General features: G+C 42.1%; 1 protein-coding gene across 7 annotated transcripts in view; it reads left to right on the top strand.

Moving 5' to 3' along the window:
- ARMC8 (armadillo repeat containing 8) overlaps window positions 1-25117 on the top strand; it is a 106334-nt gene extending 81217 nt beyond the window's left edge. For 3 of the 7 annotated variants that reach the window (XM_075180067.1, XM_075180064.1, XM_075180066.1), the window contains 5 exons: window positions 678-773; window positions 3397-3492; window positions 4168-4240; window positions 10653-10746; window positions 22950-23702. In XM_075180067.1, coding sequence (XP_075036168.1) covers window positions 678-773; window positions 3397-3492; window positions 4168-4240; window positions 10653-10746; window positions 22950-22983 — 393 coding nt within the window. In that variant the 3' untranslated portion in view covers window positions 22984-23702. Of the gene's footprint in view, window positions 1-677; window positions 774-3396; window positions 3493-4167; window positions 4241-10633; window positions 10751-22949; window positions 23703-23936 lie in introns of those variants that run through there. The other 4 variants (XM_075180062.1, XM_075180068.1, XR_012678268.1 and 1 more) reach the window with 3 other exon arrangements.
- Window positions 25118-26847: the final 1730 nt, after the last annotated feature.

Raw genomic sequence — 26847 nt, 5'->3', positions numbered from 1 at the left:
CTTAGGTGGCCAACAGAGAAATATGCACATAGGTGGATATCATTATCTCTGTAGAATGTATATTAATAGATTTGCAAAATAAGATTGCATTGTATTTGCTTGCTTAATTCTAATTCATAAACAATGTACAACACATATCCCATTTTTAGTTACAAGTCAATGCTACTCCATATTAGATGCGTCTTCAACACATCATCTACCCTAATTGGCATGCCTAGTGAGCCTGCTCTACATATCCAACAATGCAGGTAATCTATGTACTCCAGTCTGATTTGCATCTTAAACTCTTAGGCAATTGTCATCAATATTACAGGACACGCCACATTCCATATGCGTTAATTAAGTATCGCCTTTAGTAATCATTCCTATATGTTAATTAACATAATCAGTTTGTTTCAATTCCTTCATATTACTTTGTTGTCTGTATATTGCCAACTATGAAATTGACTACATAAGATATTTGATAACATGAACAAAGGTTTATTACTCTGGTGATTGTTTTTTATTTTACCCATGTATGGTGTATATGCTAATTAATATACAATTAATTCCTTATTTCAGAAGAGAGTGTTTCTTTTTGCTGGCACATAGATTGACGTAACCCTTGTCTCCCACCTACAGGATTTTTCAGTGATAACATTATTGCTCTTTTCTTTGTCTCCTATCTGCACTTTAAGCATATAGACCAGATAATGAGCACACATGGGAAGCAGATCATGCAAGCAGTGACCTTCATCCTTGAAGGGGAGCATAACATAGAGGTCAAAGAACAAGTAAGTTATCACTAGTTCTCTGCCAGCTGCAACCATACTGCATAGTGACCTTTTATAGGCATAAATTTGGTATGCTGTAAAGAACGGGCAGTATTTAATGTCACTGGCCGGTGTTTAACAAGTTAGGTGTACAGTAGTACACATTTTAATAGCTCAGTAAAGTGTATGCATAGCATATTTTATTTATTGATTTGCTGTAGGATTAAGTCCTACTGCATCAGTTTTTTTCTTTCTTGTAGACACCATCATTTAATTTCCCTATCTTTCCGTCCTGGTAATCTCATAGGCATGTAATGCATTTTCCACTATGTCTTCAGTAACCTTTCCGTTACCATTTTTATCTTGAAGATTTTTTTTAGTCTTGTTATTAAACATTATGTGTACAATATTGATATGCAATGGAACATTGTTATAAAAACAGCATTCCTCACACTTACAGAGGTATGGCATTTTCTTAGTTAATTGAAAATCAACAAATATCCATGTATTGATGTAGAAGTTTCACAATTCATGCAGACAAGACCATTACAGAATGGCCATCTTGGGTCATCCCTTATAGTAGAATCTTTCAACCTATTACCTATGGTTACTACTTTAAACCTATTAAAATCTATTACCTTTGGTGTAGCTTTCAATCTTCCCTTGTATTGTTGCTTCATACCACGTGGTTTACAGGTAATTCTAGAATTCTATAGACACATTTTGATGAACAGAGAATCAGTGAATTGATCTAGTCTGCCGATGTTCATATCTAATGCAGTTTGCGTGTATAAAAATTCTATTTTTCCTACACACCAGACTCCCTATCAGTAAATCCGTTGAAGAACACAGTCTGCATTGTTTAGCACTAGTTCTCCAGAAAACTGCTGGTAACAGAAAACACGAACTTGTTATCGGCAGCGTTCTGTATCTTATGTAACATAGAACTTATTTGGTACTGTAAAGATACCGGTTTTATCTGGCCCAATGCTACCCACTTCACGCTGGCTGGCCACCTAGGGGTGCCTTCCTATGCCAGGGAAGCCTACCCAGTACCTTCTAAGGTTCTTATTAGTCACTTAGGCAAATCCAGTTAAAAAAGTACAACAGTACATGTATTGTAATAAAAACAATACTAGAATATTATGTACACACAGTAAATAAATGCCGGACAGGTTTTCCACATAATTTTCCCCTTACCCCACTAGCTTAAGGAGTTAGTCATCTGGCTGTCCAGACTTCACGACCCATGAATCTGCCGATTTATTTCACTGGTAGAGCCACCAGCCACCCTGCAGCTTCCAGCCGTCAATTCCCAGAATGAACATCACCTTTCCCCTGGAGTGGCTCCTTATATCTAGGGTCAAATTTCCACTGTGTTTCCCTTCCCTGGGCAAACCCCCTGGTGAGTCCTGGACTATGGGGTTGGAGAGGGGAATGGAGATGAGCTGTACTTCCACAGAAACTCCCCTGCTAGATTGTAGACCAAATATCTGGACTACTCTTGTGAGAACAATGGATACTAATTAGCCTTCCTCTTCACCAGTATCTTGCAACCTGATCCCTACCCATAACCCACCTTGCTTCACTTTAAGGACAATGACTAACAGCTTCCATGCAATATCAACAAGATACAATAAACCATATACATATTTACAGTGAGCTACAATGTCCTCTTATCCACATGCAATTAGACACTGTAGTTGTACTCTGTTGAGCTGGGGAACAAAAGCAAGGGCTATAAAAAGTACATGCTATAATCCATATATTGTGAGAAACGAAGGACAGGCTGGTTAAGGTGTTATCAAACTCGTTTCGTCAAAGGTACTATTAAATAGACAACCATGGCTCAATTCCAATGAGATGTGGCTGTCTAATCAAATTTCGAGGATATGCATCTGTCTTCTTTAAGGTAATGGTGGTGTTTCAATAGAGGGACCCCCACATGGCTGGTATATGTGGGAAAATATTGATAATGGAAAGCAATTCTCTGGCGATGGAGTTTAAGTTGTTTCTACATGTCTGCATGAAATTTTATCAATTCAGTTTAAAAAAACAGTAGTTTGAGCCTCCCTCCTTGGAATTAGTTTATTACTTGGAGTAAAAGTATTGCATGTGTCTAAATTAATTCTGTCTTAGCAATGTTTCGTTGAAGATTGATCCTAAGCACACAGGTCCTGCAGCTGCTTTTTTGTTAGTATGGACTTTGATGGACCTGCTCATTTAGACTATTTATAATAATTCTCTTAGCTTACTCAGTGCTGTAAACAAGTATGTGCTGATTGTGATAATGTCATCAGGTATTGAAAATAGGCAAGGAATACAGATATGGTAAGGTTTGGAAAGTGTTTAAGAAATATTTGTGAAGTGCGTACTGGGCACTCACACAATAGAAATATTGTCTTTCAGCAATTACAATGAAGAAGGATGGACTTTGTTGTGTGGTGATGGTATATCAAAGCCAGAAGACATGACCTGTGTAAATGTTTTTGAGCAATAAGATTGTTTTATGTTGTAAAAATAAATAAATGGCGTGTTGAGAGTTAACATAGTTAAGTGTCCATTTATGGCAATGGAACTTAGAGACGTTAAAGGATTAGATGTAGATCAGGCAGTAATATGACTTGTATTGCTTGTTTTCCAGACACTGTGCATTCTCGCCAACATAGCAGATGGGACAACAGCTAAAGATCTCATTATGACAAATGATGACATTTTGCAGAAAATAAAGTATTATGTGGTAAGTGGCAAGCTTGTGCCCAAGCACCATTCATAGGTTAAATGGTAAAATTAAAGCTCTTGACAATGTCATAGTAAGTGTATAAAATGGTCTAACAATTACACTAGGATCCACAGTTATTTCCAATTCATTCCCTCAGACACTACTGGTGCCGTTACTCTAAACTAATGGTGCTCAATCTTTTACCTATGACCTCATGCCCATGTGACATTGTTCCAGTACCATGAAAGGGGAGGTCCGTCATATAATGTATGCCAATCAAGAGACAATTTGATTCTGGGATCCCAATTAAGGCTCTGACCTCCAATTTTATTACTTGTACTATTTGCTGAAAGCTGCATAAATCATGTGTTACATTAGCTATATAAATGAGGTAAAGGCTATATATATTCTGTGTCTACATGACCCCAAGAAACAAGTAATTTTATTTAGTGCACACTAATTCTTGTGTACTCACATCAAGTGATACAGACACATCTATAAATGTTTGACAGCACCTTTAAACATGTATAAGTCCAGTGAATGATATGCACATTTCCAGGTACACTAAACTAAATACTCCACAACTGATTATAAAAACATATATTTTCATTCAAAATGGCATTGTTCCATAAACAGAGAAGGGTATGTGATATCTGAATTTACAACTGCTGTTATCCTGTTTTCACGTTGCAGGGTCATTCCAACCTGAAGCTCCAACTGGCTGCTATGTTTTGCATAGCAAACCTCACGTGGAATGAAGAGGAAGGTAAAGGACGCACTAGCCCAATCTCATGTATTCTTGTCGTATAGAGGTTTTATATATATCACAAATATATATTCACTGATGGGACTATATAAAAATGCAATATTCTATTGGAGAGTAGTAGTCCTTTCTTAGGTTTAGTATGGATTGTTTGTTGTTCAAAAAAATATTTTTTCAGATTTGGTGTTATAACTAGTAAACAAATACACATACTTTTACACATACTTTGCAAAACAAAGTATCTGTGGTTTATAACAATATTTTTTAGTACCAGTGTTTATCTATGACAGTTGTGATTGTTATTAAGTCATTTTTTAGCATATTTAATGAAGAGGATGTGCCACTATGTTTTTATAATCACAAAAGTGTTATAATAAAACTGCTTCAGCATTTTTTTATTCTGATCATAGAGATTAGTGTAAATTAGATTAATTTGCGTCAGCAATGAGTAATAAACACTACCTTATTGAATTGGTCCTCCAGAATCTGTTGAATAGGGAGCCATGTTTATTATATACGTACTAAGACAAGGTTTAAATCTCCCACCCGTTTTAATACTAAACGTGGGTTGCATTGAGAATACGTGCCTTGATGAATCACACCTGTAATGTTTATTATAATTCCCCTTGTTCAGTTAAATTTTATATTTTAATTTACGCTTTAATTATAAGCGGGGTCAGCTTTCCAGTTTTGGTGCATATCTGTAATGTTACTTCGTATGTATGTATGTATGTATGTGTATATATATATATATATATATATATATATATATATATATATATATATATATATATATGCCTCTAACATGAAGTACTATCTATATAAACTTAAAGATTCTGCTATTGTCAGAAATTGGTGTAGTTTTAGATATTTATTGGTGAATAGTTGGAGCTAATGCTAGGCTAGGCTTAAAAGCACCTGTACGAGGATCCCTTATTTTACAAGTGCTTATTGGCAAGTGTATTCAATCCTAAGTCAAACCCTATAAGCTTCTTGATGTAGGACTGCAGTTGAGCAAAATGACTGCTATCTTTAGCATTCTGTAATATTAAAACAATTGCACCTTTGCACAATAGAAAATGTGTATTGGCTACACATTATATTAAAAATCATCAAATCTAAATATGTTTTAGTGCAATGATTTTTTTATTTTTAAAAAAACAATTTAAATCTCTTTTTTATTGAAATTTAAACAGCTTTTACAAACATCCCTGACTTGCATTTGAACAATGAATTGAAGGTTTCTCTTTCCTACCATTGGGGAACACTGCGAGACATTGGGGTATAGTAGTGGGTGTGGGAGTTCAGGCACTAAAAAACTTCTATGATTTTTACTCCCCTCCTTTACTATGTCCCTCCTCTCCTGTGGATACCTCAGGTTTTTATTTAGTGCCTTAGGAGTTAGGTCACTATGGGTATAGGCTCCTGCCTATACTTAGTTTAGTTAAAGTATTTTCATGTTTTTATTTTACTTTTGATAGGGGGCCTCGTGGGGATCGATCCTAGGACCCAGAGGGGTGAACATTCCGGTGGCTTCCTTCACTCTGGTCCCTGCGAAAGGTAACATGCGGCAGTGCCCTGCTACCTTGCACCCTCTTGCCGGCAGTCCATCCCCTAGTAACGAGCATAGGTTTTATAGTGCCATTAGGGCTTCTGGTGCCCATGGAGTTAAACACTCTATTAGTGGGCCACAGAAAGTCGCGCGGGTGAGATGTAGGATCTATCTCATCCCGCGGACGGACATGCCGGAAAGCTCCCTCCTCTAACCCCCCCACCTTGGGCAATGAGCAGCGGGGGTTCAGTGCGCTCCGCTCCTCAAAGTTTTGGCTTCTGGTACGCATATCTCTGCACTAGTGTGACCTGTGTGTCCCTACCTAGCACACTGTTGAATGGGATTAATCTGAGTGATATGTGGCTCTGTGTGATTCCTCACCATATATGTTACACTTTTATCCACAGCAGTTATTGTGGGTATTTATATGGTGAAATTTTTGGCTCACTCCACTCTGGTGATTAGGTTCCTTTTCTGGATTCATGCTTGGCTCCAATACAATACTGTACTACACTATTGTGCGCATCCTCCTCCATTTTTTATATATATATATATATATATATATATATATAATGTATATGTATATGTATGTATAGAGAGAGAGAGAGAGCGGCACTGCCAGGAGGAGGGGAGAAATGCACACGCTGCCTGGGCACAATAAAATCAGCGAGTGTGCAGTAGGATCCGACAGCAATACATAATATGCGCTGAATCGATCTGAGAGGGAGAAGCGGACATTTTTTTCAAGGGGCCGATTTGGAGAAGGAACTTCCTTCCCTCCATACTCTGAAGTTCCTGCAGCGCGGATCGCCATTTTGAGCATACATTGTGTAGCTGCATGCTGATTCTCTACTCTCTCTCTGTCTCTCCACGGTTTGGTATCGTTATTATATGTGAAAAATACCTGTTTTTTGCCACTGAAAGCCTAGAGCATTCACTAGCAGATTGTGAACATTGTAGAGAGGTGAAAAACGGTACTCTTACAAGTTTGTAACCTAGTATATAGATCTGGTATTTAAATCTTGCTGTACTGTTTAGAGACTTGCTGTTTAGACACATTATATTAGTGAATTGTGTTATAAACAGTTGATACTGTAATACTGTTCAAATATGTCTAACAAAGGGACCTCTGACAAGGGATCCTCTGGGGTGTCTGTGATGTCTTTGCGCTGTATGTGAGGCCGGAGCACAGGAGCGTTCCACCCCGGCACAGACACCAGCATCCATGGAAAAGCCGCTCTGGGTAAAATCCTTTGCGACAGCCATGGAGAGGTTTACAGAGGTGATGTTATGAGCCGCAGAGGTACGTGAACACACTGCCGCAAATACACTGGTAGCCAGCGTAGCTCACTCAGCAGAGCATGGGGCCACACATACAAGGGCCTTGGAATGCAACCCTATAGAAAGCGCAGGCACATCATCTCTGGGTTCTGCAGCTCGGAGTGAAGAGCACCTGCTTTCGTTCTCCCACAGGGCCAAACGAGTCCTACGAGATGTGAACCCTGCACGCTCTCCAGACTCGGATCATTCCTCAGATGAGTAAGGGGATATAGAGCTGGATACGCAGGAGGAAGACTCGCTCAGCATAGCGTCTGTATCCACCAATAATGTAGACAGTCTTATCCTAGGTATTAGACATACCTTAGGGTTTCCAGACCCTGAAGGTTTTTTCCATTTTTAAAAGGGTTAAATCGCAACTGGCAACTTTTCCACCATCCCAGGAGATGGTGGAGATGGTGACAGATGCCTGGATAAGACCAGGTAAGCAGTTCGTGATGCCAGGCAGATTTAAGAGCCTTTATCCTCTTCCAGCGGAAGATGCTATTAAGTGGAAGGCGTCTCCTAGGGTTGACGCACCGGTCGCCCGTTTGTCTTCTTCTGCAGCCATCCCTACACAGGATCGGGTGTCTCTCAGAGATCCTATGGACAAAAGGTGTGATTATGCTCTCCGATCAGCATACATAGCTTCTGGTAGCATGTTCAGATCCACAATGGCTGTTGCTTGGGCAAATAAGGCGGTCCAGATGTGGGCGCAGTAGTTGGTCTCGGCCATCCAAAACAACACCCCGCGTGCAGATCTCTTCTCCCTGGCTCAACATATGCAGGAGACTTCTGATTATGTGGGGCAGGCACCCATGGATGCAGTGGCAGTAAATGATAGAATTTGCGGCCTGATTATTGCATCACGGCGTTCCTTATGGTTACGCTCATGGACCACGGATGCTGAGTCCAAAAGGTCTCTGGAGGTTTTACCTTTTGATGGAGTCACTCTGTTTGGAGCAGAGCTGAAAAAGGTAATTGAAGCTGCCACAGGGGGAAAAAGTAATGTTCTCCCCATGGGGTCCCGTAAACCTTGTCCGGCTCGGTTTCGCTCTTTTCGCTCCTTCTCCCGAGCCAGGAGTGGTGCGCCCAGGGCCAGCCGTCTGCCCCTAGAGGAGGGAGTAGCAGAGGCAGGGGCGTTTCCAGAACAGGAGCTTCGCGTCCTAGTGATAAGCCCTCGGCATGGCTTCCCCGCCCCCACTCAGGTATCTGGGGTGGGGGCACGTATGCTTCGCTTCAAGCGCCAGTGGTGGACAGCCATGGCAGACGCTTTGACGCGGGGAGTCGTGTCAAGAGGATACATCATAGTCCTACACTAACCTCCCCCAGGTTCTTGTCGTTGCCTGTACCCGCTTGCCCCCTCAGACGTCAAGCACTTCTGAAGGCTGTAATAAAGCTTCGGGGGTCTGATGTCATTGTTCCAGTTCCATCGCAGGAAAGAGGTCAGGGGTTTTACTCCACCCTCTTCCTGGTGCCAAAACCGGACGGATCTTTTCGTCCTATATTGAACCTCAAGTCTTTAAACAAACAAGTAATTGTCCAGCGGTTCAAGATGCAATCCCTTCGGACGGTCATTGCAGGCATGGAACAGGGAGAGTTCCTGGCTTCCATCGACATAAAGGATGCGTATCTACATGTCCCCATATGGAGTCATCATCATCGCCTGCTTCGATTGCGGTGGGTCCAGACCATTTTCAGTTCAGGCCCCCCCCTCCTTTGGTCTTGCGTCAGCTCCTCGAATATTCACCAAGATCATGGCCACTATGGTGAGTATTCTAAGACAGAGGGGAATCACTATAGTCCCTTATCTAGACGATCTTCTGTTGAAGGCTCAGTCGGCTGAAATCTTGGCTCGTCATGTGCAGACCACGATGGAGCTCTTGGTAGACCATGGGTGGATCCTAAATATTACAAAATCCCCTCTCATCCCAGCACAGCGAATACACTTTCTGGGGTTACTGTTCAACACGGTTTTACAGAGAGTCTTCTTGCCTCAAGACAAGATCAGCGCCCTCCAGCGCAGAACCAGGAATCTGTTGGCTCGTCCTCATGTATCAATGCTCAGCTGCATGAAGCTGCTGGGGACTATGGTCACTGTGTACGAGGCAGTTCTGTTCGCTCAGTTCCATTCCCTGCCCAGCTTTGACCGAAAAGTGTTGCGCGCAGCCGTTCCAGAGCGTTCCCTCCCTTAGGGGCAGCTTTGGTATGTCCCCAATGTCTCACAGTGTCCCCCAGTGGTAGGAAAGAGAAAAGAGGATTTTTACTCACCGTAAAATCAGTTTCAGCTTACTCCACTGGGGGACACTGCGCACCCTCCCTTGCTCTGTAAATAGTTTGTTATATGAATGTTTATGCCTCTAATCTTTGCCCTTCAGGGCGACTCCTTAGCGTACACTTGGTTAGTCAAAACTGAGAGAGGAGGGGAGTAGAAATCATAGATGTTTTTTAGTGTCTGAACTCCCACACCCACTACTATACCCCAATGTCTTGCAGTGTCCCCCAGTGGAGTAAGAGAAACTGATTTTACGGTGAGTAAAAATCCTCTTATTACAGAGTAAAAAAAGAAAGGGGGGACAACAGTCCGGCATATAACATACTATTTAGTATTCAATAGTAAAACATATAGGGATAGGGGAAAGATAAAGATGGGTAAAGAGTGGGGAGGAGAGACAAAGCTGAGGGTGGGGTTGGGTAGGGGAGGGAGTTCACTTATTCCATTGAGAATATAAGGGTGAATCCTTGAATTCAAGCCACTCAAACCAAACATAGTAATATTCCCTATATTTATCCATTGATGAATAAAGTATATCGTCCATTATCCTATAGTATTCCAATCGGGCAAACCATTCTTTAATGGTAGCGATATTGAGGGATCTCCAATGGACCGGAATCATGGCCTTTGCCGCGTTGTTGAGATTTTTAACTGTTGATTTTTTATATTAAGAAATGGTCATTTTATTGTCATTTAATAGCCAGCATTTTGGGCAATTGGGTATCACGACACCCAAAATTTCTTTAGCAATAAGAAGAACTAATTCCCAAAAAGTTCTAAGTGCTATGCACTCCCACCAAATATGTAATGGGGTACCTGGCGCCGACAAGCATCGCCAGCACAGGTTTGACATCCCAGGAATCATCTTTGCCAGCATGCTAGGGCACCGATGCCACCTAGTCATCACCTTGTACTGTGTCTCAATTACCTGTATACTAACAGAGCTAGACTGAGTGCGTAAAAAGAAGTGCAATGATTTTTAAATACGTCTGCTTATTTTATGCAGGAATAGGGAAAATGTGTGTTTTTTGGGAGTCTATGAAAATAGATTGAAACCACTACCTTTTAAAGCATTAATATAATTTGGTATTGTAACTGGAATATGACCACATGTAGCATAAATAGACAATGAAACTTCTGCACACTATTACAAGGTCTGAAAGAATTTGTAATAGGCATGTTTTAGAAGCAAATGAAGGGGGTTAATTGTATATTATGGATTTACAATAACTGCTGTATTAAAGGTTCTCAGTTGTGTCTCGATTCTAAAGGTTCACAAGAACGTCAGGATAAGCTACGGGAAATCGGGATTGTCGATATCCTCCACAAGCTGAGTCAGTCAACAGATCCAAACCTGTGTGACAAGTGAGTATGGAACGTGGATCTTAATATTAAAGAACAAATAGTTAAATATGTACTAGAGACTATGCACATATAATGCAGGTTTTACGTCCCCATCAGGCACTTTAAGGTTGCACATCTAGCTAGTAATTGCTGTTTTTATGGTTCATAGTTTAGCCAAATCTTTTGCAGTAAGATCATTTATTTTACATAACTTTTGGTCATAGTTCCTGTGAGTATATGGGTACTTTGATATCTCGATTGACAATAGGATTATGGTACAGCACGATTTTATTATGAGGTCAGCAAATCAAAGCTATACAACATGAGACCCCAGGTCTTAACTGACGACATTAACAGACAAACATAACTATAATTCCCCAACATTTTAGAACACTGAACTTGAGGAACATTAACCAGCTGATTACCAGTCTAGCTTGTGCCCCTACCCGTATAAAACTATACTCTAATCTAACTTAACTAACCTATACCTGACCTAATTAAACAATACTATTAAGTTAACCAACATTATAACAATACTAACCTATATTTCTATTAACAAATTAACTAATAAATCTCTACTATACATGTTTAAATAAAATAAACTATCTACACAGCCGTCTCAAGGTATTCTTTCACATTCCTCCCCCTGTATAATGTAGGGTCAGGTTGCTTTATGACTTGACTTGTTGAATCTTGATCTACTGTTATTGACAAACCATCTGCATGCTCAGAACCTTTTCAATGAGAAATAACAAAATTGTATAGTTGCAGCGCTAAGCTCCACATCAGTATCTTTCTATTTTCCCCTTCAGTCCACTATAACCAGTAATCAATGTAGAGAATCACAATGGAGAACTCCCAACCATAGGGATAGGGCTGCAATTTCTTAACAGCCCATACTATGTCCAGACACTTCCTATCAGTTATGACATAAGCCTTCTCCAGGGCCAGTATCTTGCAGGAGAGGTATGCCACAGAGTGTTCCCAACCGTCATACCCTCCCTGGCTCAGCACAGCTCCCAGTCCATGATCTGAGGCTTCAGTATGTACGATGAACCATCTCTGGAAAGTCTGGGGCTGCTAGCACTAAGGCACCAGAAAGTTCATCCTTCAGTCACCTAAATGCCCTTTCACAGTCATCAGTCCATTCCAGTTGTCTACTGCACTTTTTAGCTGTTATATCAGTCAAGGGGTTGGCAAGGGTGCTGTAGTGAGCAATGAACTTTTTGTAATATTCGTCAGTGCCCAGAAAAGCCTGCATCCGGTTTTGGTTGGTGGGTCTTGGCCATTTCACTATAGCATCAATTTTTGCTGGTTCTGGGCGAATCTTCCCTTCTCCGACTCTGTGTCCTAAATACAGTACCTCTTGCACACCCATCTGACACTTGTACGGTCTGGTGGTCGACACACACCTTGTAACTAAAATTCTTCTTAGGATTTCATGTACCAGATGTTCCTTCTGTGTCTCACTGAAAACTGCTATGTTATCCAGGTTGACTTGTGCAAAGTCCTGACATACCTACAGCAAATTATCCACGCTCTTTGAATGTTGATGGGGCACAGCCCAAAAACAGTGGTGAATGCGGATCGCTGCTTTCCCTTCTTGGATGTGGTTATCTACCAGTATCCGTTACTAAGATTCAAGGTGGACATATAATGATTCACTACCAGCCGGTCCAGTAACTTCTCCATGTGAGGCATAGGATAAGCATCTGTTACCATAATTTCATTCAACTTCCTATAGTCGACTCAAACGTGTGCTACCGTCCGTCTTGGGCACTAACATGACCTCAATTGCCCATGGGCTGTTGGAAGGCACAATGACTTATTACCACCAACGATCTCCTTGATCATGGCTAACACTTCGGAGCCCACTCTGTACGATGGCAGCTTAGACGCTGGATCTGTCCAGTGTTAAAATGGAGGGCGACCACATCAGTAGGTACAGGTCTGGTACTAAAGTTGGTTTTTTGGAACTCCAACACCTCCATATATGTTGCTGCATGGCAGACAACTGACGTCCAAGGAGAACTGCCTCTACACCCACTCTCTTTTTGGTTATGGCCAGTATGTCTCAGATAAGGTCCGTCTTTGGATCGTCCATAGATAGCAGCAGATGACTACTGCACCTATTTTCCTAATTACATAGGCCTTCAGTCCATTTATATGGTATGTGCTGAACCTCCTACCAGAGTTTTCCAAGGCAACCAAGTACTTCACTTTCCCTTGTTGCTCGACAATTTTGCATAGGGCCAGCCCAGGAAGATTGGAGCTTGTGCTTGCTTACTGCCCTGAGCATCCTTCATATTGTCACGGGGCAACCGCATTAATCGTTGCAGCCATTCCTATAACTTCTTCACATACTTCAAGATAGAAAGGTCCATTTCCAGCTTTCCCAGACTAAGTCTAGCGGTCTCCTGACACTCCGTCTGTACTGTAACTCACAGGAGGAGAAACCAGTGGAGTCCTGCGGCACTTTGGGTTACGCAGCAACTGCTGCAAAGACTTCTACCAGTCTCTCTTCTCCAGCTCAATGTGCACCTGCAGCAATTGCTTGAGAGTTCCAGTGAACAGCTCATAAAGCCTGTTAGGTTTGGGGTACATCCCATCCACACTACTCTGAACCATCCTCAGACTATCACAAATAGTTTGGAGTGCTTCCCCCTGAATCTTGGTCCCTTGATCAGTTACCACCTCCTGAGAACCCTACATGTGCTTGGGCAACATGTTCGACATCTACGGATTACAATGCCATAGCCTCCAGATACCTAGTCGTATAATCCACCACAGTTAGTATAACCGCTCTCCAGTCCTTCTGGGTTTTTTCAATGCGCCACTGAAGGGGCATGTAGGGAGTTGGACCCCCGAGAGATGTTGGCACACCTCACGCAAAGCTAGGTAATGCCTAACGTCCTGGTTGATTCTTGGCCAGAAGAATTTACGCAGTAGCCTGGTACAAGTTTCCTAAGTGTTCTGATCCTGGAGTATCGTAAGTGAACCACAGTAACAAAATCCGATTCCATTGAGGAACTATTGATTGCCTCCTAGTTAACTCTGGTTCAGTTAATTCTCTATCAGATGACAGTCAATTCAATCGACCCTCCACCCACACAAACCTCAAGTGGGGTGGTTTTCAGTCTCTTCAGTGGCACTTCTAGCCCTCGCTAGTGATGGGTCAGTCAGTTGGGCTTCCCTGAAGGCTGCTCTGTCAATGTTACCATCTTCTGTTGGTTAGTAAGACTTACCAAAGGCGGTTCAGGGGTCACAGATGCTATTTCCCGCTGAGGTCCTGTGATGGTGGCTGAGGGGTGAGATGGCTGAACGAACGGCTTGCTACTTTGCTTTCTAGCCCCACTACATGTGGGATCCACAACAAACTTACTTTCTAGGCCCTTTCCTAAATCATTGGCTAATAGTGGCAGTGGATAAGCCCCCCAGAACCCCTACCTCAACTTCCTCCATCCCATTTCCCCAAACTAAATGCACTATGGCGATTTAAATTTCTCTGTCTTCCTTTGGGGGACACCAGGGACATTGGGTATAGAGTAGGGACCAGGTGAACAGGCACTTTAACTTCTGTTTACTAAGCCCCAGCTCCTCCCCTGCTATACCCCATTACTGCTAGCCTCAGTTTTGTTTAAGTGCCCAGCGAACGGGCTGAGTTTGGGCTGAGTAGCAGCCCAATTCTGTTTTTAATTGTTATTTTTTATTAATCGGAGACTTGTGTCTCCAGGTCCTGACAGCCGGCGGCTCACGGAGCCGCATAGGTGACTGTCTCAGTTACTGCACGCTGTTCTCCCCCGGTGTCGGCGACTGTTGTGGAGGGTTGGGAGTTAAGTGTATTTACTCTCCCACCCTCTCCCCGTGTCTGGCAGATCATAAAAACAATTACAGTAGCAGCGCACAGCATGGACGGCTGTGCGCTGGCTGGAGTGGGGGATCGGAGGTGCCGCGTAGTTGTCTCCTTTGCCAGCTCCCCTCTCCCAACGTTCTCATGCCCTCTTTGGAGCTGGGCACAGTAGCCGCAGGCTGTGTCCGTCCTCCTGTTCTGACAACCAGCAGACTGCAGACACTGCGTCAGGAGGGATGGCAGCAGGTAAGTGAAAAGGGGAGGTAGAAAATTGCAGTTTTTCCCCTGAGTCTAGCTGCTTCTTATAGGAGCAGTCATCTAAAAAAAAAAAAAATATCTATTTTTTAGCTTAGGGAACTGGGTCAGGCACTGGATTGGTTGAGAGGGTTGTCCTTTTGGACACTTGCCAATCCAGTGCTGGTCCCTGGGGGAGTTGTGTTTCCTCTATTGCACTTCCCCTGTGGTGGTCTCTCACTCCTTTGTGTGCAGACACCAGAATAGATAGCCATTTTATAGCTGGAGCTTCTCTCCTTTTCTGTCCTGAGTTCTGTAAGGTGAAGGGTTGGGGGTTTCTATTTTCAAAAGTTTGTCTTTTACTCTGTGGGGCTTTATTGGCTGTATTGCAGGCTCACTTTTGATTCCGTTTTGTGTGCTGTATGTCATCTATATTGTGTTTTGTCTCATCTGTTAACATGTCAGATAGAGGAAAATCCATGTTTGGTAGGGCTGGTGTTACATCTATGTTGAGTTTCACCTGTGCTGTCTGTCACGTTAAGTTGTCATCTGGTCAGTCAGGCATGCTCTGTGCGCAGCCTGTCGGCCCTCAGAGACCATATCGTGTGAAACAGCAGCTGCTTGTTCAGATACGGCAGAACCTGCCTGAGCTCGGTCTCTCTCCAATACGGTAGCTGAACTTGCTCAGTTGGTGCGGTCACAGCCTGTGGCTGCACCATCTTCTGATTCCGCTTCCTCTGTAGCGTATGACATGGGTTCTAGTTCGCTAAGTCAGGGTTTGAGTGTGTAGAACCAGCTTGGGTACAGGGTCTTGCATCCTCTGTACAGGGTTTGGTTTCGGTTTCTTCCTCTTTAGAGAGGATGTTGCATTCTGCTGCACCGTCTTCCTCATGTAAGCGTAAGAGGGTGGCTCCATTCCTTTAGGGAAATGAGTCAGATTCTGACTGTTGTTCCCTGGAGGAGGGTGAATTAGCGTTGGATTCTGATATTGAGGCTCCTTCGGTGGTGGAGGAGGTTCATTCTGATCATCAGAGTGGAGGAATTAATTAAAGCTGTGCATCAGGTACTTGATTTTCCTGAGGAAGAGGTTCCCGACGCTGCAGAGGCTTCTATTTTTGCATGCCGGAAAAATAAATCTTTCTCTTTTCCGGCTTCTTCCCAATTGGAAGACTTGTTGTCAGAGCCTTGGGCTTCGCCAGATAGGAAATTCCATGTATCTCTGCGATTGCAGTTGTGTTATCCTTTTCCTGTTGCAAGGACAGCCATGGTAACTACTATTCCTCTTCCTAACGCAGCCACTCTTAAAGTTGGTACAGACCGTAAGGTTGAGGCTGCCCTTAAGTCCATTTTCGTGGCAGCAGGTGCCTTTTTGAGGCCTGATTTGGCACCTGCGTGGGTTAACAAAGCTGTAGAACGCTGGTCAGAACAGCTGTCTAAAGGTTTGTTGGCAGGTAGGTTGTGCTCGATACTGTTTTCATTAGAGCAAATTCAGAGGGCGACAGATTATTTAGGAGAGGCAGCTATGGACACGGGACTGATTAGGGCACGTATTTCTGCCTCTGCAGTTTTGGCTCGCCGCACTCTCTGGCTAAAGTCCTGGGAGGCTGATGTGGAGTCTAAAATGGCTCTTGAGACCATACCTTTTTCTGGGGGTGTTTTGTTTGGACCTCAGCTTGACTCCATTATCTGTCAAGCAACAAGGAGGAAAGAGCACTTTTCTCCCTGTTAATGGTTCCAATCAAAGAGTGCCCAGATTCCGGTCCTTTCGGTCCTCAGGAAGGTTTTGGGGTCAGTATTCCTCAAGGCAATCTTCTAGAGACCAGTCATCCCAGTCATCCGCCCCCCAGGGGTGGTTTGCAGCTTGGGCGTCGGGCCTGGCCTGCTCGACATCCAGCAGCAAAACCTGCAGACAAGCAGTCCGAATGATGGGCATTTTGTTCCTCCGTTGTCGCCAGTGGTGGGCGCCCATCTTCTCTTGGTCAGGGATCAGTGATTTCAGTCTACCACCGATGTCTGGGCTTGGGGGGTGGTGGATCGAGGATGCAAGATCGATCTGCTCAGTCTTCCTCCCAGACAGTTCTTTGCCACAGGTCTTCTCATTCAGACTATTTCTGAATCTGAAATCTTTGAACATCCAGATCAGTGTGCCCAGGTTCAAGATGGAGTCTTTACGCTCGGTCATTCACGGCATGGAACAAGGAGAATTTATGGTGGCTATAGACATCAAAGATGCCTATCTCCATGTTCCTATCTGGAAGGGTCATCAGTCCCTTTTGAGGTTTGCGTTCGATCAGAGCACTTCCAATTTCAGGCTGTTCCCTTTGGTCTGGCCACAGCCCCACGTATCTTCACCAAGATCATGGCAGTCATGGCTGCTCTTCTAAGGTCCAAGGGGATTACAATCATTCCTTACCTGGACGATCTTCTTTTAAAGGCAGATTCTCCAGAGTTGCTTCAGTCGCATATCCAAGTAGTAATCCAGACTCTAGAGTCTCACGGTTGGATTCTCAACTTCAAGAAGTCCAAGTTGATCCCATCCCAGCGGATGATCTTTTTGGGTCTTTTATTTGACACCCGACAACGATGGGTGTTCTTATCCCAGGACAAGATTCTAGCATTGCGGAAGATGGTGAAATCTCTGTTGGCGGCAATGAGGCCTTCCATACATTTCGCCATGAGAGTTCTGGGCAAGATGGTATCGACTTTCGAGGTGATCCCGTTTGCTCAGTTTCATGCAGGGCAGTTCCAGTTGGAACTTCTGTTGCAATGGAACAAATCCCATCTGAATCTGGCGGGTCAGGTATTCCACCTGTCTCCACAGACGCGTCATCGCTTCTTTGGTGGCTACATAAAAAGGATCTCGCCAGGGGATGCTAATACTCAATTTGGAATTGGACCTTGATCACAATGGATGCCAGCCTTCGAGTTTGGGGGCCGTTTGTCTTCACGCTCGTTTTCAGGGTCTTTAGACTCAATGTCTTGGACCTGCGAGCAGTGTTTCATGCTCTTATGAGTGCGCAACACTTGCTGCAGGGAAGTCCAGTGAAGATTCAGTCAGACAATGCCACACCAGTGGCATACGTCAGTCATCAGGGCGACACCAAGAGTTCCTTGGCCATGCGGGAGACGCACAAGATATTTCAGTGGGCAGAGGTTCACGTTCCGGTGCTAATGGCCATCTTTATTCCCGGAATAGAAAATTGGCAAGCAGATTTCCTAAGCAGGCAGCCTCTGCATCCAGGCGAATGGTCCCTCCATCCGCAGGTGTTTCGTCAGTTGGTGGAACGGTGGGGTCAGCAGGATGTCGACATGATGGCATCCCGATTGAACCACAAGGTCCCCCTCTTCTGCTCCCGTGCAAGAGATCCTATGGTTGTCGCGGTAGACGCCACGTCTGTCCCTTGGAGGTATCGCTTAGTGTACCTTTGTCCACCGGTAGCCATGCTCCCAAGGGTGTTTTAAAAAAAAAAAAAAAAGGTAAAGAGAGAGGGAGTTCCAGTTCCTCTAGTAGCAACGGACTTGCCACGGAGGGCCTGGTACACTGACGTGCTCTCCAGGGCAGGAGCTCGGTCGTGGCGGTTGCCGCTACGCCCAGACCTATTAACTCAAGGTCCCTTTTATCATCTAGGTTTACAACATCTGGCTTTAACGGTATGGCTGTTGAAGCCATAATCCTAAGAGTTAAGGGTTTTTCCGAACGTGTGGTGCAAGTTATGCTTTGTGCTAGGAAACCAGCTTCTGCTAAAATCTATCATCGAGTCTTGGAAGACATATATTGGCTGGTGTGAAAAGAAGGGATATCCTACTTCTTCTTTTTGCTTGGCCAGGTTACTTAGGTTCTTGCAGGACGGGTTGGATGCAGGTTTGCGTTTTAGTTCTCTTAAGGGTCAGGTGTCAGCTCTTTTTCGGTCTTACTTGCTGTCATACCTGATGTGCAAACTTTCATTCAGGGAGTACTCCATGCACAACCTCCATATGTTCCTCCGGTATCACTATGGGATTTGAATTTGGTGTTGAATGCTTTACAACATCCGCATTGTGACCCTTTGAATACAGTGGAATTCAGATTTCTAACCTGGAAAACGGTTTTTCTTTTGGCCATTTCTACGGCACGCAGAGTTTCAGAGCTTGCTGCTTTATCTTGCAAGTCTTCTCTTCTTGTTTTTCGTGAAGACAGGGCAGTTCTTCGAACTAAGCCCTATTTCCTTCCTAAGGTCGTGTCCAGATTTCATCTGAATCAGGACATTGTCATTCCTGCCCTGACTGATCTTACGTCTTCAGATAGCGATAATTCTATTCGTTATCTAGCTGTTGTCCGAGCCTTGCGCATTTATGTCAAAAGGTCTCAGAAGGTGCGTAAGACTGAGGATCTTTTGATTCTCTATGATGCTCACAAGAGAGGCTGGCCAGCTTCTAAGGTGACTTGCTAGGTGGATTACGGCTGTTATCCGTCAGGCTTACAATGGGGCTGGGGAGCCTGTCCCTGATAATCTACGGGCGCATTCTACAAGATCTGTAAGTGCTTCCTGGGCGGCACGCCATGGTGCCTCCAGTGAACAATTGTGTAAAGCGGCCACGTGGTCTTCTGTACACACTTTCACAAAGTTTTACAGATTTAATGTGTTTGCCTCTAGGGATGCAAGTTTTAGGAGAAAGTTGCTTCGGGCCGTTTCTTCTGAGCGGTCCCTCCCGTGAGACAGCTTTGGGATGTCCCCAAGGTCCCGGTGTCCCCAGTGAATAGCTGTGTAATGCGGCCACGTGGTCGTCTGTACACACATTTACTAAGTTTTACAAGTTTTGGATGCAAGTTTTGGAAGAAAGGTGTTTCGTACCGTTTCTTCTGAGGATTCCCTCCTGTGAGGCAACTTTGGGATGTCCCCAATGTGCCCCAAAGGAAGACAGAGAAAATTGGATTTTTATACTTACGTGAAATACGTTTCTCTTAATTCATTGGGGGACATCTGGCGTCCACCCTTGACGCTCTGGTTTCTCCTACTGATTGACATGTTGTCTTGACTTGTTAAAAGAATGTTGTTTTGTTAAGTTTATTCTCTTTTTTCTTGTATTCTCTCTATCTCCGTTTTTAAACTGAGGCTAGCAGGAAGTGGGGTATAGAGGGGGAGGAGCTAGGGCTTAGTAAACAGAAGTTAAAGTGCCTGTTCGTCCAGTCCCTACTCTATACCCAATGTCCCCGGTGTCCGCCAATGGACTAAGAGAAACGGATTTTATGTAAGTATAAAAATCCAATTATCTCTGGTTTCACTTTCTGCCATAGTGACATGTACTCTTCTGATATAAATACACAGGACAGACTAAGGATATGGATGCCCCACTATCCCTTAATCCCTGCCAGACTCCCCCATTTAAGTTTAATGTTTGTATGTGTCTGTGCATGTTCTTAGGGACATGCCTACCCATTGCTGCAACTGTATTGACCTGGTAGACCACATCCCCCACGCCATGTATTCCCATGACATTGTAATTACCTGCCTCCCCCGAGTCACAGCTATGACCGCAAATGACTACACCTGGAATTGGATCCCCTGCTCCTGCTAGCCGTCCACAGACAAACTGACAGTTAAATTGCAAATGTCCCTGCTGGTGACAGTTGTAACAATGCCAGGTCTCCAGATTGGCAGATCTACTTTGTCTTGGTGAAGTAGATAGTGATGCTCGGGATCGTGGTGGAGGTTGGACCAGTGTGGCAGCTGGAGACACTTCTCGAGTCTTGCAAGCTCTCTCCACCCTGGAGTTAGCAAGGAATTCATCAGCTAGCCCTGCAGCCTTCTCTGGTGTCTTCGAACTCCTATCGGAGAACCATGCTTTAAATTCTGAGCTCATATTAGCAAGCAACTGCACCATAATAATAATGCCACTTAATTTGGCTCTATCCTGCCAACCACTGACTGCAATTTCTCCTCAGCTTCATTGTAAGCTCTGTGTGCATTGAGTGCCCTGTCCATGTTATATTTATGAACTTTACCCTATAGAATTCAGGGTTGATGGTATAATGGGCTTTCAAAGCAATCCGTATTACCCTGTATTGAACACTTTCTTCAGTACATAAAGTGCAATAAGCTTTCATTGCTCTTTCAGTTTAACTGGGAACTAAATATCTAGCCCATTTAAATTCTTCCACTCTGTGTAACCTCATTTTAAACTCAGATATATGTAGATGAGTATCAATGTCAGTGGCAGTCTAAGTAAATGTGGGCACATCTTTTGCCCTAATCTGGGTGTTGACATCACATGTTTTACTGGTGGTGGGGGAAATACAAGGACCCTCAGTACTGTCTGCAACACTGCCGCTCTCATGTATGGGTGCCCCCTCCCCAGTTCACTTACAGAGTTCTGCTGGACTTCCCATAACAGCCTCCAAAAGTTGAAGTACTCTCAATAGCCAACACTTGACTGGGTACTGCTTCCTCATCCTCATACCTCAAAATGTTGTCCTCCATCCAGGGATTCTCTAGGCCCCAACGGACCAACTTCTCAAACAGGACAGGTCGGGTCTCTGCTGCCATCTTCTCTATACCTCGAGTCTGGCACACTTCACGCAGACAAATTTTCTTCATAGACTTATATGCCGTTTCAGACTCCATATATTTTTTAATATGATTTCTCCTGTCGGTGAAAGATCCCACCGCTGCTGCCAAATATGAGTATATGGGTACTTTGATATTTCGACTGACACCAGAATTATGATACAGCAGATTCGACCTATACAGCATGAGACCCCAGATGTTGGCTCACTAAAATAATGGAGGTTTATAATTATATTTCCCCAACAGTTTGGAACACTGGCCTCGAGAAACATTAACCAGCTGCTTGCCAGTCTAGCTCATGCCCCAAACCTTTTTAAAAACTATACTCTAATTAGGTCAGGTAGAGGTTAGTTAAGTTAGATTAAACCCTAATGTCCTATGCTAACTTCTAACTAACCTAACCAACGTTACAGCAATTCTAATTTCTCTCTACTATAGATGCTTAAATAAAAGAAACTATCTACACAGCTATCTCAAGGTATTCCTTCACTGTTCCCATCAACGTTTGTGACAGAATATTGTTTAAAGAAGCATTACCTTCTATGTAAAAGATTTTTTACTAAGGTTCCCTTACCTCTCGTCGGATCCTTAAGGACTTATACGGAAGGCTTAGAAACTGTAAATAATTGAACAATGATTCATAGACTTTAGTGCAGTTGTCTCATTTGATTTTGAAAGAAATATATTGATCCGTTAAAGGTTCCACAATTGGTTTAAGCGTTTCCAAACGACCTTCATCATGCAGAACTGACTGTCCTTCACAATTGGGCAGCTGTTAGGGAGAACATCTATGGCAACTCTGACAGAGTTACAATCTCTCACAGCAGTTATGGCAGAAACTTTCAGTGGGACAACAACCGCTCAAGCACTTCACAAATCTGCACTTTAAGGAGGGTGGCAAAAGGAAAACTATTGTTAAAGAAAACTTGCATGTAATCTGAGATCTTGCCAAAAAGCATGTAGGAAACCCTCATACCAAGTGGAGAAAGTCTCTATGGCCATATGAGACCAGGAATTAATTTTTTTTTCTTAATCTTTGATGGTTTTGTCGCTGCTTCGCACTCTGGCAAAATGGACAATTCCACTGCAATCTCAATTAATGTCAAAATTCACTGCAACTTCCCCTACATCTAGGCCATCGTATATGCTTCAGTTTCCTCCCACATTCCAAAAATATACTAGTAGGTTAATTGGCTGCTATTAAATTGATCTTAGTCTCTCTCTCGATTTGTGTATTTGTTAAGTAATTTAGACTGTAAGCTCTAATGTGGCAAGGACTGAGGTGAGTGCGTTCTCTGTACAGCGCTGCGGAATTAGTATTAATAATAGCTGATAATAGATGATAAAAAGATACATTTGTCATATACCTGCACCTTATCATTACAATATGTATCATTTGATTTTATTCCATTGTTATTTTATGATGTAATTTCCTTTTCAAACACTTCACAATAATAAGTAACTTGAAAAATTTCTGTCTTGCTGTACTGCAGTTAGGAAATAGTATAAAGAGAAGCTAAATCTTGCATAGTTGGATCTATAGCTAAAATGATGGGTTATGTGAAAACTAATATTTTCTATTTTGCTCCCCCTAGGGCAAAAACAGCACTTCAGCAATACTTTGCATGATCTTGGGAAAGAATTTTCTCTACCCCTCTTTCACCTACATCTTCCTCACTTCACCTATGGATGAGCAACACATAAGTTTGTGCACATCGTCACCTTGGACTGTTTCTTTTTGTTTTTTTTGTTTTGTACCATGCAGCGAAAATAAGCTGCATCGGCAGAATGGATTAATTTATATATAACGGACCTTCCCTTCCTCCATCCTCAAATGGGACATTTAGCATTTTTTTCTTTTTTCATATTTTGGGATATTATGAGCTACTATGGATTTTTAAGGCTGTTGCTGCAATTTCTTTGTGTGTGGCTAAATACCTCAACCTCTTATCCCACCCCCCTTCTTGCACACCTGTGAGACTTAACAGACAAGAATGTGGAACTCTCCCTACACTCTTTTTTTTCTTTTCCCCATGGCAGTTTCCCAAGGCAAATAATTTGCTGTACAGAAAACTTGTAAGTTCTATACAGTTTGTAAAATGTTATTTAATAAAAAAAACTATGTATAAATATAAATATAAATATATATATAAATATATATACATGCACCAAAGTGCAGGACAATAAGTGCCCCTAAAGTTTATGTTAAATTTTTGAGAGTACAGATATTTGTAAGTAAAATATATGCATTTCTGAAGTGAGTCTTTGTATATATTTTTGGTTTTCTACAGATAATGGGTCACTGCCTGTTTAACGAAAGCTAAATTCATTAAAAAAAACTTCTTTCATGTCTTTTTTTTAATGATATTTTTTTAAAATTTGTAACTGCTGATGAATTTATAATCCAGATAATAGCTATTGTCCATGTAAAATAAGCGTTTCTCTGATATTTAAAAAGATAATGTAAGAAGAGAGAGCCGTTGTTGTTTTGCCCCATAATCCCACTATTTCTGCCCCTCCTGTATGTCTTTTTATATGTGTGCTAATCCTAGTGACAGAGACATGTCTAACTCTATTTGCAGCATGTTACGACCGCGTTGGCTGAGTGACAAGGCCAGGAAGAGTGAGGTCATGCAAAATGGAGATGAGGCTTATTAAGCGAGGACAATATTTGGACTTTAAAAGTGGATTATAAAGGTGTACATGATATAGATGTGGGAAGAGGTCAGCTATAGGAAATAAAACTATGGATTAAGTATTTAGGCTGTCCGATAACACTAATCTATCTTAGTGTAAATAATTTAAATTGTACTTCACTTCAAATTCACTTAAAAAATATTACAGTAAAGGTGGCTACTTTTACGATTTAGCACTCAATCCAGAAGGCTGTCCACTGTGTTATTTCAACATAAACCTATGTGGATAATAGATAAGCATGGTGTAGATGAGGGTTTCTTCTGTTATGGATTAATGCAGTTTTTCCATCATATAGGTGTAGGGCATGTGGTATCAGTCTCTGCTGATTATTTGCTTAATGCTCTGTTCTGAAGCCCACATCTATACATGGAAATTTGCAGTATTATATTTCACCTGCAGGTGGAGTTGCTAAATCACTATATACTGCATTAATATAGATTATGCAGTGGTTACAAGTGGAAAGCATCTATTTATTTCAACATAAGTATGGCATTTCCAAAGGGTCTACTTAGTAACTGTATTGCAATGGCTTCTTGAAGTCAATTGGAGTAGAGGCATAAAATATGCATCTATTTGTCTTGGACTTGTAGTTCAACAACTAGGATTAAGTTGCTATGGACCTAAAATACAAATTATTTCAAGTCAAAATGCAGCTTGTAACATTCACAAATCTATATGTAAAAGAACTCCTCTTAATATATTAGAAATCATATGACATTGTATGTAACCTTGTTATCTAGGTTACTGCAAGATATATTGTCCTCTGTCATTATTATTGGTCATTAGCCAGCTAATATTAGGGACCGCAAACTGCAAATCTCGTATTGACAGAAATTCAGTTGTTCATAGGAAAGCTGTTTCCCATGGGATCAAAGTCTTTTTCGTAATATCTTAAGATCTAACAAGCCACAAAATATGTTGTGTAGATAAGTGCATATTTATTAGAAGCCTTTTCACATGCAGCAAGTTGCATTTTAGTTTTGGTAGCCCTTTTAAAGAATCATTGTGCAGGTTTAAAAAAAAGTGGAGATGTTGCCTATAGCAACCAATCAGATTCTTGCTGTCATTTTGCAGATTGTAATAAATAATTAGAATCTGATTGGTTGCTTTAGGCAACATCTTCACTTTTTCAAACCCGCTGTTTAGTAAATATACCCCCAGATCTTTGTTATTGAAAAACAATGAGTTGACCCTCGTCATAAATCTCACTTGTCACTGACAAACTTGCTACGGTTCTTTCTGCTCTCTCTAGTCCTATGTCCAATCTGAAAATAGTCATTTTACGCAAACGACAGCTCAGTACATTTTCTCCAAACCTTTTTAAAATTGCTTCTAGAGTAGTAGAATTGAATCAAGTGTATGACCATTTGTAATTGGCTTTTCATACCTTATTAGAAAACCATGTAAGTGTTTGGTTATTTGGAATGTATTATATGTATAAGTTAGAACTACAATTTAGAATACAAAGTAATCCGGTATTGAAAAAAATTTGTAGCATTGATAAATTCAGTTTGTATATAAAAGTTCCCACACGTTGATAAAATGTTTTTACATTTGCCATGCTGCGCAGCATGGGTTATTGTTCTCTGTTATCAGCCATTTCCGGCACTGAGAGAGAATGACTGCAGCACTCTGTGTCTCAACCTTCCACTCTCCCTCCTCATTCCAAACATACTGCACCACCAAGGATCCAGTCACCAATGGCTGCTTTAATATTGGCTCCTTCCTTACAGTAGCCTCACAGCTTTTATCCACCATCATCTGCAATTGTTATTCTAATACCCTTTGCATCAGTTGATCCCTACACCTCTTAGATTGTAAGCTTATTTTGGCAGGGTTACCTTAACCTTCTATATCATGTCATTGTATGTAATTTGTATCATAATCCCCTAAATGTACAGCGCTGCATAATATGTCAAAGCTTTATAAATAAAGGAAAACAATACTTCAATAGATTTAAAAATAGAAAGTCTGTTGCACATAGGAAAGAGTCATCCTCACAATCACAACTGCACTTTTTCCTCTCATCACATCTAGGACCTAAACAATGAGACAGTCCTCATTTTCCAGACCTGTAACTACCATTTTCTTGACAAACCAAGCAAAACACTCAGTTGTTTCTGAGTATTTTGGGGGTTGTTTGCGGTCCCATTCAAATGAATGGAGGTGTATTTTAGGAGTGTATTTCACCATCTGGACGTACACTAATTGTTCTGCGAAACTCCTGGCAAAAGTGGGGGTTATTCCTTTTTATACATCTATGCAACTTCTTGATTGTACAGGAGTTTATTTAAAAACAAAGTTGGTCACTTATATGTAAATCCATCTCTCAGATACGTTCAAACAAGACTGATCTGTAGACATCCAGAGAGGTTAGTAAATGAATGTTCTACCTCCGAAACATGTTAAAAGAAACTAAAGTCTCAGAGCATGATCAGCATCCAAGGGTGGGCTCTTATATGTGGAGATCCAACCATATCACTTGGAGAGCATAAAGCCAAATATAAGTGGTGGTGAAATAATTTTGAGTGTTTATAAATCCAAGGAAGAAAAGGCAGCGTTTTAGCCAGGAGCAGACTTAAATAAAATAATGAAATGGAAAACAATTGAACAATTATAATGAGATAGTGTACAAGTTTACTGATCTCCCTCATTTTTTTGTTTGGTGCATACTTTCTTATTTCAGATTTCTTGTATTGAAACAAGCATGCTGCTAAAATAACTTTGCTATGGTATATAACACATTTTTTTTAGCTCTGCCTGTTTGAGTGGTACAATGATACAATTTTGGTGGAG

The sequence above is a fragment of the Mixophyes fleayi genome, chromosome 7, assembly GCF_038048845.1.
Source record: "Mixophyes fleayi isolate aMixFle1 chromosome 7, aMixFle1.hap1, whole genome shotgun sequence".
Lineage (NCBI taxonomy): Eukaryota > Metazoa > Chordata > Amphibia > Anura > Limnodynastidae > Mixophyes > Mixophyes fleayi.
Note: the sequence above shows the minus strand (reverse complement) of the source record. Positions and strands in the feature narration are given on the sequence as shown.